General features: G+C 35.4%; 1 protein-coding gene across 2 annotated transcripts in view; it reads left to right on the top strand.

The window, feature by feature from the left end:
* Positions 1-13,928, top strand: part of LOC106065025 (high affinity cAMP-specific and IBMX-insensitive 3',5'-cyclic phosphodiesterase 8B-like) — a 213,708-nt gene that overhangs the window by 196,865 nt on the left and 2,915 nt on the right. For both annotated transcript variants that reach the window (XM_013223770.2, XM_056018355.1), the window contains 12 exons: positions 1,533-1,621; positions 2,778-2,842; positions 3,259-3,338; positions 4,557-4,730; positions 5,918-5,963; positions 8,774-8,921; positions 10,060-10,258; positions 11,104-11,234; positions 11,604-11,690; positions 11,849-11,987; positions 12,813-12,986; positions 13,633-13,762. In XM_013223770.2, coding sequence (XP_013079224.1) covers positions 1,533-1,621; positions 2,778-2,842; positions 3,259-3,338; positions 4,557-4,730; positions 5,918-5,963; positions 8,774-8,921; positions 10,060-10,258; positions 11,104-11,234; positions 11,604-11,690; positions 11,849-11,987; positions 12,813-12,986; positions 13,633-13,762 — 1,462 coding nt within the window. The remainder of the gene's footprint in view (positions 1-1,532; positions 1,622-2,777; positions 2,843-3,258; positions 3,339-4,556; positions 4,731-5,917; positions 5,964-8,773; positions 8,922-10,059; positions 10,259-11,103; positions 11,235-11,603; positions 11,691-11,848; positions 11,988-12,812; positions 12,987-13,632; positions 13,763-13,928) is intronic.

Consider the following 13,928-nt stretch of genomic DNA (forward strand, 5'->3'; position numbering starts at 1 on the left):
GTCAGAAAATCTCGCCTGAACTCAGGTGCTTGTGTGTGTGTGTGTTTGCGTATTTATTTTCTGTTTCGTAATCTTTTAATTTAAGGATGCAGTGTCAAATGATAGTTAGGACAGAAAAAGCATCCTACTTTGGTTATCGATAATTGTGGTCTGAATCTTTGGCCAAAAGTAAGACAGCTCATTCATTAATAATTGCAGAGTAGGATCCATTTTTTTTTTTCATTTCAATACACTTCTATCTTTATATAATCTGATCCTTTGATTATTTTGAAAAAAAAATAGCTCTTTGACGGGGAAAGCAAGGGATAGGCCGCCCCCACAATTCTTGGTGTGTTTTCTCACGTGAGTTCAGACCCTTGACGTCATATGACTGGTGGTCAATAAACTTGTATTCACAAGAAGTGAGCTTTTTGTTCTGATGCAGCGGACATTTTGTGCTGATCTTCTCCAGCGTAGAGCGGATCCGGTCTCTGGGTGTTGAAGCGTCCTGGCTTCTGTTCAATGTATTTCTGTGTTTATGTGTTCCCAACTACCGTTCACTCGTCCAAAGCTTCTGTGTACTTAGTTATTTACCTGGCCACTTTGTTGGCCCAAATGGCCTCTCATTACACTCACAAAAATAATTATTTATGTTCGTTTCGTAATAAAAGAATGATGGCCGTTTTTCGTTTTTACTCTGTAAATATTTTATCTGCAGTGTTGAAGTAAGTTTAGTTGGGTTTTGATAAAAATTAACATCTAGTTTTATTTTGATTTGTGTAGAAATAACAACTTCGTTGTTTCCCTTCGTAACAATTCCGATTCGGTTTTAAGATAAAGGAAAAATTTATCTCAGTAAGAAATAAGTCTGTAGTTCTTTATAAATCTAATCTGGTGTCAAATAGGCTAATGGTTTGTTAGAGCGAGATTTCGAATTATTCTTTCGCAAGGTTCTTATCATATTTATTCTGTCCTATTGTAATTAGTCTAGATCTAGACTAAATTCGATCTAGGTCTAGGCCCCTGCCCCTGGGCTCTGATTTAATTTTGTATTTTATCGCCATTTTAAAGTGCCACATTTAAAGCGCGCTAAAAGTTTAATTCTGGCTTTCCATACTGAATGATACTGATAAGAGATTCGATTAGCCGCCTCAATATTTGAAACCTTGGACATACGATTGGTTGCTTATACAACAAAATACCTTAATTGTATTGTGTTAGATCAAGATTCTAGATCATAGAAGGCTTAAGAAAATGATTATTAGAACAGAGATCTCCTAAAACATTTTTTTTTCTCGAAGCGGACCAAAGTTTGACGTGTGAATATTTTGGAGAGATCATGGCTGATACTTCAATCAAACCAGGCCTTTGTACTAGACCTGTTGAATTCATTGTTCATGAGACTAAACAAACACCAAAAGTGGTATTCAGTGTTGACATACTCCCTGCTAGATCTAGTGTAGTGTGTGTGTGTGCTCTTTGAATGACAGGCTGCGTTCTGATATCTCTAACATTTAACTAACAAGACTTTTCTTTGTTTTGTCTATGTCCAGCATTGGGAAGGCACCTACTATACAAGGCGGAAGAGTGGCGATACTTTACCTTTCCATTGTAAAGTTACACCGATCTTAGGACCCACTGGGTAAGTAATTTTACCCCATTTGAGTTATCTTTTTTTTGCATCAGGTCCCTCCATCAAATTATTTCCTTGCAGGCTCATCTCTCATCCCTAAAATTGTCAATCCTTTAACAGGCACAACTCTTATCCCTTGCAGGTCCATCTTTCATCCATTAAATTATAGCAGGTCCATCTATATCCCTTTATAGCAGGTCCATCTCTCAATCTCATCCCTTAAATTGTATCAGGTTCATCTCCATCCCTTATATTATAGCAGGTCCATCTCCATGGCTTAAATTTATTGTGTCCTTCATTTATCTTTTTCTTATGAGGTTTATTCCATAGCAATTTATCTTTCATCCCTCTTAAATTGTCACTCCCTCCCAGGTCAGTTTCAGATCTAATGAATTCCCAATCAGGTTTATCTGTCATCCCTTTACTTTCCCTCTCAGGTCCATCTCTCATCCCTTTAATTGTATCTTCATTCCCTTGCAGGTCCATCTCTCATCCCTGTAATTGTATCTTCATTCCCTTGCAGGTCCATCTCTCATCCCTTTAATTGTATCTTCATGCCCTTGCAGGTCCATCTCTCATCCCTTTAATTGTATCTTCATGCCCTTGCAGGTCCATCTCTCATCCCTTTAATTGTATCTTCATTCCCTCTCAGGTCCATCTCTCATCCCTTTAATTGTATCTTCATTCCCTCTCAGGTCCATCTCTCATCCCTTTAATTGTATTTTCATTCCCTTGCAGGTCCATCTCTCATCCCTTTAATTGTATTTTCATTCCCTTGCAGGTCCATCTCCCTTTGATTATTTATCATCCCTGAAATATGTTATTTTACCAAGTAGGTTCATCTGTCGTCCCTTTAATTGCATGGTCATTCCCTAGCAGGTCCACCTTTCTTCCCTTTAATTATCATTCCCTTGCAGGTCTGTCTTCCAATAATTTGTTATTAATTGTCACTGTTTTTCTTATTGGATGCATCATCAAGAACATTATAGTCTGATCAGTTGCACCTTGTTATTGTTATTAGACAAGTGAATTCATTTTAAAGTAGTTTTTGTGTCTTTTTTTATAATGAGAAACTGCAATACATTTTTGTGTATTCTCAGTGGTAATCTAAGCTTAGTTTTGCTTATCTTTCAGCACTTAAACTGTTCTTGTTTCTTTCAATCAGGTCCATCTCTCATTATGTTTCTGTAAAAAGTAGCTCAACTGATATTTACAATCAGATGGTGAATGGTAAGTTTGATTTCGACATAAAACTGTATATTCTAGATTTTTCTATGTTTTTCCTTTATATTAACATTTGAATCTTGTAAATAAGAAAGATAAAACAGTAGATTTTATAAAGTATGTACAATGTTTATTTAACATTTTAATCTTGTAAATAAGAAAGATAAAAAAGGAGATTTGTATAAAGTATGTACAATATGTTTATTAACTTAATAGAAGCAAACTCTTTATTAGCCATCAGCCAATAGGACCAGAAATTGCTAAACATTATAAAATCTGAAAAAGAAATGAATTTTTATGAATTTTTAAAATCTTCCTGGCAGTTTTTTTCTTCTTGCTCTCTTGGGAAAGAGTTCTTGTTTTGCAAAAATTTCTTACCATACTCTATTTTAAAGTTGTCATCTTTCTGTTAACAATGTCAGGTAATATGATGTCATTTCCCCGAAGAAGAGAATCTGTTGTCAGAACTCATTCAATGACGATTGAAGCTCCAATAACTAAGGTAAGAGTTTGAAGACCTCTTTGCTTGTAGCTGCGTCAACTCTACTAAACTGCCACACATCTCTCTACATTCCTGTTTCTTGAAGAGTGTGACACTGACAAGCAATCACATAGAACAGTGTTTCCCAATTTTTCGACCTATTTGTACCCCTTTATAATTTTTGTGATGATGAGTACCCCCTCCCCCCCCCCCCCCATCACACTTTAATTAACAGAACATAATAGATGGGTATTGGTATTTTTAAAAATCAGCATAGTCAATAAGTTGCAATGCGTACATCCTCCAGACTCTTCTCATACCCCACTTTGGGAAACACTGACATAGAAAAACAAAAAGCTCATCTTGTAGAGAATAATAAAGAAAAGCTCACTGGCACTGTTAAGAGCTGAAAATAATCTGGACCCAGTGAAAAAAGGAACTATTACTTTGATTGGAAATAATAACTAAAAACAGCAAATTTAAAACAATTTTCAGAAAAATGGCAAAACAAAAAGTTGCCTCAGAAAAATGGCAAAACAAAAAAGTTGCCAGAAAATTTTTCAGTGTCACATTTCTTGAAAATGTCATCACATTTTGTTTTCTTGGTTTGGCTACAAACTTTGTGTGTGTGTTTTGTTGTTGTTGTTGTTTTTTTGGTACTTTATGACATTGAAAACATTTTTTTCATTCATTTTTTAGTTTTATGTTTTAGAATCTTAAGCTAAGAAACCTGCTATGCAGAAATCATCTTTTAAATTTTATATTTAGTCAAAGTAACTGATAAAATAACATTGTTCAGTGAATCATTAATTGAGGTCATGTGTCATCAAAAACATTTTAAATTTCAATAAAAAAAAAATAGTTCAGAGAATGTCATGCTGATATTTACATTTTCAAAAATCAAAAACAATTTGATTTCATTTAAAATGTAAAGGTGATTTTTTGGATTTTTGAAGTTCAAATTATTTTTTTTCACATGACATTTAGACTTTTTTTTTTTGACTGCATATTTAATGTATACATTTTGTTTTGTAAATGGCTCAATTTAATATTTATTTTTATTTATAATAAGTTAGATATTTTTAGTCAAAGATTGTTAGTTTGTGTTGATGTGAGCTTGCCTTTTGATGTGTTTTTATTTAATAGATGTGACTTTTGCATTCTCCTGTCCAAGCAGAGGTTTCAAACACTTTCCCCCCATTGTCTTGTCATGACGTTATTCTTTGGTCACATCTTCAGGTCATAAACATAATCAATGCTGCCCAGGAGAATTCTCCATTAACAGTGGCTCAGGCTCTTGACAAAGTCCTGGAGATCCTTCAGACCAGTGAACTGTACTCACCCTTCCAGCACCAGGAGATGGGAGCCAACGATGACCCTATGGCCTCTGACCTTGTTGAGGGGCTTATGACTGTACGTAGCAAACTTAGATCCTCCACATAGCCTCGCTCACTAACTTGCACAGTTGCATATTTTCTTGCATTGCTGTCAATACTAAATAGACTAACAAGATGAATGTATTAGATCTATATGTATTTCCTCTTCTTACATCCTCTCCCTTGCATAAACTTTTGTTTAATACATTGCCTAAGGCAATTTTTGCTATATTTATAGATGAAAATGTAGATATTGGGTCACTTTAGCCTGACCCATTTCAAAAAGGTCAGGGTTATAAATTTGTCTGTTAGAGGATTGTGGGTCTAATTAGTGCTAATCGTATACACTATAAAAGAAAGTAGAATTCCCCTTTCAGACCTTGCGATCTATAGGGCAGATCTGTTTCTGTGGCCCATGGTTAACAGGGGGTCATGTGGCCAGCACAACCACCAACTGCCTTTACTTTTAACCAACCATGTCAGGTATCCATTAGAGGTGTGTGGACTCAGAGGCCCCCCAAAGATCCCAAAATTAAAAATCTGTCAGGATTCAAACCCAGGAACCCTGTTCAGAAGCCAATCACCTTACTGGTCAGCCACAGCGCCTTCATACATGCACTATAATAACCCATGAAATGCTGGAAGTTTCAGTTTTGTGAGATTTAGATTCCACCAAAGGGAACTTGTTTAAAGATGACCTTGTCAACCATTTTAGATCTTTCACTGAAATTTCATACATTTTTCTCTGTATAAAATTCCAGCCAGCGGAGCTTGATTTCATCTTTTTTTTTCCAAGGGGAAGGAGGGAGAGATAGATAATGTATACAGAACCATTTTAATTTTAGAAAAGATAAAATGTTCAAAATTGTTTCGTCTTTAAAAAAAAAACGTTCCTGTTACAGAACCTTCTGTGTATTTAAGCTTGGGTAATATAAAATGTTTTATAGATATGGAAACCGGTTATAACCATCCACTGGAATTAACGGAAATTCTTTACCCTTTTTTTTTTATTCTGTATCTCTGACAAGAGAAGAGAAAGAAGCCATTGTAATTCTAATCTTTTAATTAATTTTTACATTCAATTTTTTTTTTTGTGATAATAAAAAAAAAATGTTAGGAAGAAAAAAAAATAATTCATTAAAATATTTTTTTTTTATTTTCTGCTGAAATTTTTGAAAGAAAAAAAAATCTAATGAACTTTTTTTTTTTTTTTTTTTTGTGCAGCAAAATGTGAAAAGAAAGTTATCCGGCCATGATATACAGAGACAAGGTAAGCAACACAATGAAATTGTTTCTTGAGTCGGTAAACCAATCTTGTTGTCTAGGTATAATTTGGGGCTATGAATAAAGTAAAATGGCTTCTTATTGTAGAAAGTTAGCAAACCAAATGTTGATGTCTAGCTATGATTCTAAAGATCATTATAGTACAGATATCATTGGAATGTCTATGTCCTTTCATTAACTTCGACTTAATTTGAAATAGTGAATAGCTTCCAATTGTCTCACGAAGAATTGTAGTTTTGTACCTTGTGAATGTGTTTGACTTGAAATTGATTACATTGTCAGTCTCTCATTAACAGGCAGAAGTTTGTAAATCTTTTTAGTTTTTTTTAAGCTAAAATAATGAAACTTCTGAAAATTAGCTTCACAAATATTTATGTTTCTCATACAAATATTTCATTCTGCTACTTAAAAGTGCATAAAGATTATCATTTTATTACACAATTGTATGGTGTTTTTTTTCCCTCTGTGTTGTTGTCACTAATTAGTTGGTTCAACCATTTGCATCTCTCAACTCAATATGGTATTAGAGTGTTCAAACATATTGCATTCTCTTGGCATTTAAGAAAGGCATTTAGGCTAAATTCCCGTTCCTCCCCTGGCTGACAAACTTGCTAGCATAATTCAAAGATTAGCTTTTTTTTTTTAAATTAAATTGCATTTTTCCATTTGGGTTTGAGTGAGAGTGTTTGGGATGAATAGTGCAGATAATTGGGTTTGAGTGAGAGTGTTTGGGATGAATAGTGCAGATATTTGGGTTTGAGTGAGAGTGTTTGGGATGAATAGTGCAGATATTTGGGTTTGAGGGTTCGGGATGAATAGTGCAGATATTTGGGTTTTCTGTTTCTACTGAATCAATGTATACAGTTATTCCTTGTAGACATTAGTCATTGTTTCCAGGTTTGACTCAAACATCTTCACAATTCACTCTACTGACTCATATGTAAACATCTTTTACAAGTTACTCTACTGATTCATATGTAAACATCTATCACAACTTACTCAACTGGCTGCTATGTAAACATCTTTCACAACTTACTCTACTGACTCCTATGTAAACATCTTTCACAACTTACTCTATTGACTCCTATGTAAACATCTTTCACAAGTTACTTTCCTGACTCCTATGTAAATATCTTTCACAACTTACTCTACTGACCCCTATGTAAACATCTTTCACAAGTTACTTTCTTGACTCCTATGTAAACATCTTTCACAACTTACTCTACTGACTCCTGTGTAAACATCTTTCACAACTTACTCTACTGACTCCTATGTAAACATCTTTCACAACTTACTCTACTGACTCCTATGTAAACATCTTTCACAACTTACTCTACTGACTCCTATGTAAGAATCTTTCACAACTTACTCTACTGACTCCTATGTTATGTGTGTTACATTGCTCTCTAGGCTTGCCATTTGTTTATTGACCTAGTTTCTTTTTTGGTCAAAACAATTTACTTTTAGTTACATTCCCAAATCAATACTCTTTGTATGGCCTTCAACTTTTGACTTGGAAAGCAAGTAGTTTCTTTATAATTAACTTGGTTAAAGTAAAAAAAAAAGTCCTTAATTTACAAACCTCCATATTTCTTCAATACATTTAAATAAAACATTGTTCAAGCAGTTTTGAACTGTTGTGATGAATGCCTGAAGCAGCTTTTAAAGGTCTACTCTATAGTCTGTGTATTGAGTGCTATTCTAGTCACACTGTTGTATTTGTTTTTTTTTAAGTCTTCACCTTTGACCTGACCTGGAGTCATGACATTTATCCCAGTTTATTTCTTCTTCCACTTGTCTGCCTGGTGACTTGTTTACAAGTGTCTGGAACTGTTGTGAACCTGCTGTGTTGCTGCACTTGCTGTAGCATGACCTTGACAGGATAATCCTTATCTCTATCACACAGCTTTAAATGTTGGTCATCCTTCAAGTGAGGTGGCTTTGTAAGAATTGTTTTTCAACAAGGTCATTTCAGCTTTGTAACTGGAATGTATTAACATTGCTAGGTCACACATCTTAAGCACTATAACATTACTAGGTCATTACATTACTAGCAGTAATTGAAAAGGCTCATGCTGCATTCTTTTTTTTTTAACCATTGATTCCTCCCTGGATAAAAGTTTATCATTTCCTCCCTTGTCATTAAAGAGCGCAATCTCATTTTCAGTTTATTTAGAAAAATGGCTTTGCAGTCCAATCTTCACATAAAAACAGTTCATTACATTCTGGTCATAAGCAGGTTTAGTCTAATACAGTTTGGATTACATTAGGTCTGTTGATTTTTTTTTTTTTTTTGCTGATTGCTTGCCTCACAATAAGCAGTTCTCTTCTGAACCAAAACATCTTTTCAATTACATACCAAATGAGGATTATACCAATGAGTGTGACAGAGGTCCTAAGTTGAATCTCACCAATTATCAACATAGAGATTTTGTTGTCTGTTTGTTTGCAAAGTCTCTTGGACTTGTTATACTGCTAGGTGGAAACTCATCTAAGCTCATTGCCAAATGTTGTTCCTATTTTTTTATTGTCTTGATGTTTGATTTTTAGTTGATTTGATAGAATGATTACAAGAGAATACAATATAGTTTTAAACACTTCTAGTTGTACACATGCCTATAACTGTCAGGCCCTCTATATAAAGGCTTCCAATACATTACTTCAAATGGCATGAAATTTTTAAGATGATTAGTATGTTAAAGATAAATTTTTCCCCTATATTGGACTTGAACAGAATGTAGCCATGCCACAATGGGTTCTATAGTGTTATTTATTGTCTGTCTGTTCTGATTTCAGCTCACCAAGTGAGTCATGGTTACCAGCACATTCCGTCCACCCCTACCTGCTCACTTGCTCAGATCCCAGAGAACATAATGAGTGTCCTCAACACAGATACCTCATGGGACTTTGACATCATTCAGTTAGAGAAAATTACAAACAAAAGGTGAGACAACTCCATCTGTTCTATCCATCTTGGTCTTATTGTCTTGGTCATAATGGCCCCCACTGCTTTGATCTTAACACCTTGGTCCCACTGCTTTGGTCATAACACTTTGGTCCCACTGCTTTGATCTTAACACCTTGGTCCCACTGCTTTGGTCATGACATCTTGGCCCCAATGCTTTGGTCATAACACTTTGGTCCCACTGCTTTGATCTTAACACTTTGGTCCCACTGCTTTGGTCATAACATCTTGGCCCCACTGCTTTGGTCATAACACTTTGGTCACACTGCTTTGGTCATAACACTTTGGTCCCACTGCTTTGATCTTAACACTTTGGTCCCACTGCTTTGGTCATAACACCTTTGTCCCACTGCTTTGGTCATAACACTTTGGTCCCACTGCTTTGATCTTAACACTTTGGTCCCACTGCTTTGGTCATAACACCTTGGTCCCACTGCTTTGGTCATAACACCTTGGTCCTACTGCTTTGGTCATAACACCTTGGTCCCACTGCTTTGGTCATAACATCTTGGTCCCACTGCTTTGGTCATAACACCTTGGTCCCACTGCTTTGGTCATAACATCTTGGTTCTACTGCTTTGGTCATAATTTCTTGGTCCCACTGCTTTGGTCATAACACCTTTATCCCACTGCTTTGGTCATAAGACTTTGGTCATAACACCTTGGTCCCACTGCTTTGGTCATAACACCTTGGTCCTACCACTTTGGTCATAACACCTTGGTCCCACTGCTTTGATCTTAACACTCTGCTTCTAGACTCACTCTTTTTCCCTTAAATCTCTCCACTATGATCTTTCTACCTAACTCTTCTAAAAATGTAACTCTGTCTTGCTTCAAACTTTTAATCAATTACTTGCCGTAAATGTTGAACATAATCAAGATACGAATGTAAATACAATGCATCAAATAATCTTCTTAAATTGACCAAAGAATTAACTCTTTCTCTCCGTAATTAGTTAACACATTCTGGTGGAATCAACGCTGGTATCGTCAGTTAGGAGAGAAAGAGTTAAGACAATCTATGTCAAGAGTTAGAGCAAGATATTACTTCCCCTTACATTTTGACCCACTAACTGCACACCTTGCTGAAAGTTGATGTGTTTTTTATTATTTTCAGGCCCCTTCTCCATCTTGGTCTAACAATATTTGCACGTTTTGGTGTGTGTGAGTTTTTGAATATCAGTGAGACCTGCCTGGTGAACTGGCTACAGATGATTGAGAGCAACTACCATGCCAAAAATCATTACCACAATTCCACCCATGCTGCTGATGTGCTGCATGCTACAGCATACTTCCTAGACAAAGAGAGGTCAAAGGTTAGTTATGTTGATATGTTATGTTGTGGGATGCGTGGCCGAGAGGCCAAGTGCGCTTGAACTTGGCTTGACTTGGCTACATAGAAGGGGGCTCGAAGTTCGACACCCGACTCGGGCAGATTTGTGTTTACTGAGCGCCTAAAGGCAGCACGGAAAACAAACTCCTAGATACCCCCTCCCCCCCACTGGTCCACAAATGAGATTGGACCAAAAGCGCTCTGAGCATGCTATAAGCATGAAATTAGCGCTATATAAAAGCTATAATAATAATAAAAAAAAATATACTCTTAATTACAAAAAGAAATAGATAAACAACAAGGCCAATTTACAAAACAATACATACAATTTCAACCATATTAGATTATTGACAAAAACACACACTTCCGCTAAGGGAACTAACTCTCACCACATTTTATCACTTATCAACTTCCTTCTTTCTCTACAAAAATAAATGTATACATCTGAGCACATATTTTATAAAATTAACGGCATTAACAAGTTAGTCAATTGTTTAAATATGTATTATATGCCAACATCATCTTAGTCTGTTATGTAAGATATAATACTACCTCCAAAATAAAAATGTGCCAAGTTTGTTTGTTTTTTTACATAGATCAATTATTTTAAAGATAATGCACTAATCGTGACATGAATTTAGGACTACCAATTCAAAGATAGGCTGTATCATACTTACCATGGAAAATCACCCCCCCATTCCCCTACCCCCCCCCTCCTCCATGTAACATTTATTTAAATGTTGACACATTCAATTATTCAACATTTTATATACCATGAAAACAACTGTGTGTAACCTATTGTATTCATACATTGATTGTCCTTGCCAGGAGATCTTGGACCAGCTGGACCAAGTGAGTAGCCTGATAGCTGCAGTTGTCCATGATGTTGACCATCCAGCTAGGACCAATGCTTTTTTAATCAATGAGAAACATCATCTAGCCATTCTATACAACGACCAGTGAGTTATACTTACAAAACTTGTTTGCAGTATGTCAAGATGTTATGCTTTTTAATTTCTTTCTTCTATTTATGACTTTTGTTGTAATGCTCATAACATCCATAAATTTACAATTGAAACTAAAAAAATTCTTCAGTAGCTAATTATAAAATAATGAGAAATATTTTCTTTCGTCTGTTACCCACACAATTGGAGTGGTCTTCCTGAATGAATAATTCATTTGTAAATAAAGTTGCTAATTTCACTTTCCCAAATATTATTCATTAATTAGAGTATATTAAGTGAACAAAATCAACATGTGTTAGTGAAAATGTATGCTTCTATCTTATTACTAATAAGTTCTGAGCATGTGTGTTTGCATTTCTCCAGAGCTGTTTTGGAAAACCATCATGCAAGCATGTGTTTTAGATTAACACACAAAGATCCAACTGCTGATATTTTCAAGAACCTAAGAAGGTAGTTATGTTTTGACTTCTTAAGCTTTCAGGGGAAATAAATATCTTCATCAGAATGCTTGATGTGGTTCGTGGTATTGTTTAGTTATTAGACAGATAACATTTGTTCTTTCTTCTTGACTCTGCACTTATAAATAATGGCTCACTTTGTCTGTCTAGTGATGAGTACAAAACCATGCGTCAGTCAATTATTGATCAAGTTCTGGCCACAGACATGAAGCAGCACTTTGAACATCTGTCCAAGTTCACCACCTCAATCACCAAACATTTGCAGAAGTTGGAGGGAGACAGTGTTGATGTAAGTGGGTGTCCTTATGTTATAACAATCAATTAAGGATGGCTGCCTGGTCGTGCGGTTTGCGCGTTGGACTGTCGTTCAGATTTATCGATGGTCGAGGGCTCAAACCCTGCCCGCTCCCATCCCCCCGTCGTCCTGCGGGAGGTTTGGACTAGGAAGTAATTATCTTCAACTCTGAAAGAACATCCGAAACATGTAAAACAAACATTTTACAATTTTTTGTTCTTGGGTATAATCTGAACAAATGTGCTTGTTAGCCTTTAGGTTGATTAGTTTCAGTTAGGGTATTTAAAATAAAACTTGTAAAATGGTATAATTTTCATGTGTATATAAAGGTAAGACAACAATATAACTTTCAAATCAAATTCAACTATAAACTAAAGGCAGAAGAGGAATTACATGTATTGCCATTGGAAGCATATATTTGCATACTAGGCTCAATTGGTTGTTTTTGTTTTGCTTTTAAATCAAGACCCAATGATGCCATATTGCACAAATGAACTCGATACTTTATTTCTTGTGTAGATTGAGTCCCATGATGCTGATATGAACTCAATACTTTATTTGTTGTGTAGATTGAGTCCCATGATGCTGATATGAACTCAATACTTTATTTCTTGTGTAGATTGAGTCCCATGATGCTGATATGAACTCAGTACTTTATTTCTTGTGTAGATTGAGTCCCATGATGCTGATATGAACTCAATACTTTATTTCTTGTGTAGATTGAGTCCCATGATGCTGATATGAACTCAATACTTTATTTCTTGTGTAGATTGAGTCCCATGATGCTGATATGAACTCGATACTTTATTTCTTGTGTAGATTGAGTCCCATGATGCTGATATGAATACAATACTCTCTGACCTGGCTCTTCATGAGAACCGTGTTTTAATCAAACGCATGATGATCAAGTGTGCGGATGTGAGCAACCCTCTCAGACCTCTGGCCCTGTGCAAGCAATGGGCTTACAGGATTGCAGAGGAGTACTGCCAACAGGTAAGAGAGAGATTTGATTAGAAAAATTAGATTTTGGTTTTTGTAATTGTTTTGTAAGTTTTCACCAATCCTTTAGAAAGAAGAATCTTCCTTCTTAGCCTAAATCTCATACTGGCCACAGAAGATACAAGCAAACCTGTTTGTTTCAGAGCCACCTTTGTCTACCACTTTGCTCCACTTGTGCGTTTGGTTACAAAAGTGTTGTATGTTGTATACTAAAAAAAAATGTCACTGTCTCAAAAAGTGTTTTGTTTAGTAAATAAGATGAAAGAGTTTAGAAAATGGTGGCAAGATTTCCAATTTTAACTCTTTCTCTCCGTAATTATTTACCACATTCTGGTGGAATCAATGCTGGTATGTATCGTTAGTTAGGAGAGAAAGAGTTAATAGGTCTATAATGTCATTTAGAATATGCTATGTTTTTGTACTAGATTTATAGGTTTTTATAAATTAGCCTTAATATTACATTATTGATTTTTTTTTTGTATGTAGGCTATTCAGTATGATAATTTAAAGTTAACTTGATTCTAAATTTAGGACTAGGCCTGTATGAATGAATAAGCATTAATACAAAATTTTACAGTGTTTGAAACAAAGACCAAATTTCTTGTTTGACATTGAAATGTATGAACTTGTGTCTTCCCAGACTGATGAAGAAAAGAGCCGAGGGTTGCCGGTGGTGATGGCTCAGTTTGATAGAAAAACTCTCAACATCCCAAAGTGTCAACTTGCATTCATTAATCTCTTTATCACCACCATGTTTGATGCATGGGATGGTAAGTGACTTGAAGATCTTTCTAGAGCAATTGGGTTCAAGTTACTCTCCTAGCTGCAAACCTAAAACATTTTCTTTTTACTTGTATCTATATTTTGATTTTATGTCTAGTACATCTACAAACTATATTAATATCTCCAGAATTTTAAGGGAAAGGCATTTGAGAG

Source organism: Biomphalaria glabrata, chromosome 1, assembly GCF_947242115.1.
Source record: "Biomphalaria glabrata chromosome 1, xgBioGlab47.1, whole genome shotgun sequence".
NCBI classification, from domain to species: domain Eukaryota; kingdom Metazoa; phylum Mollusca; class Gastropoda; family Planorbidae; genus Biomphalaria; species Biomphalaria glabrata.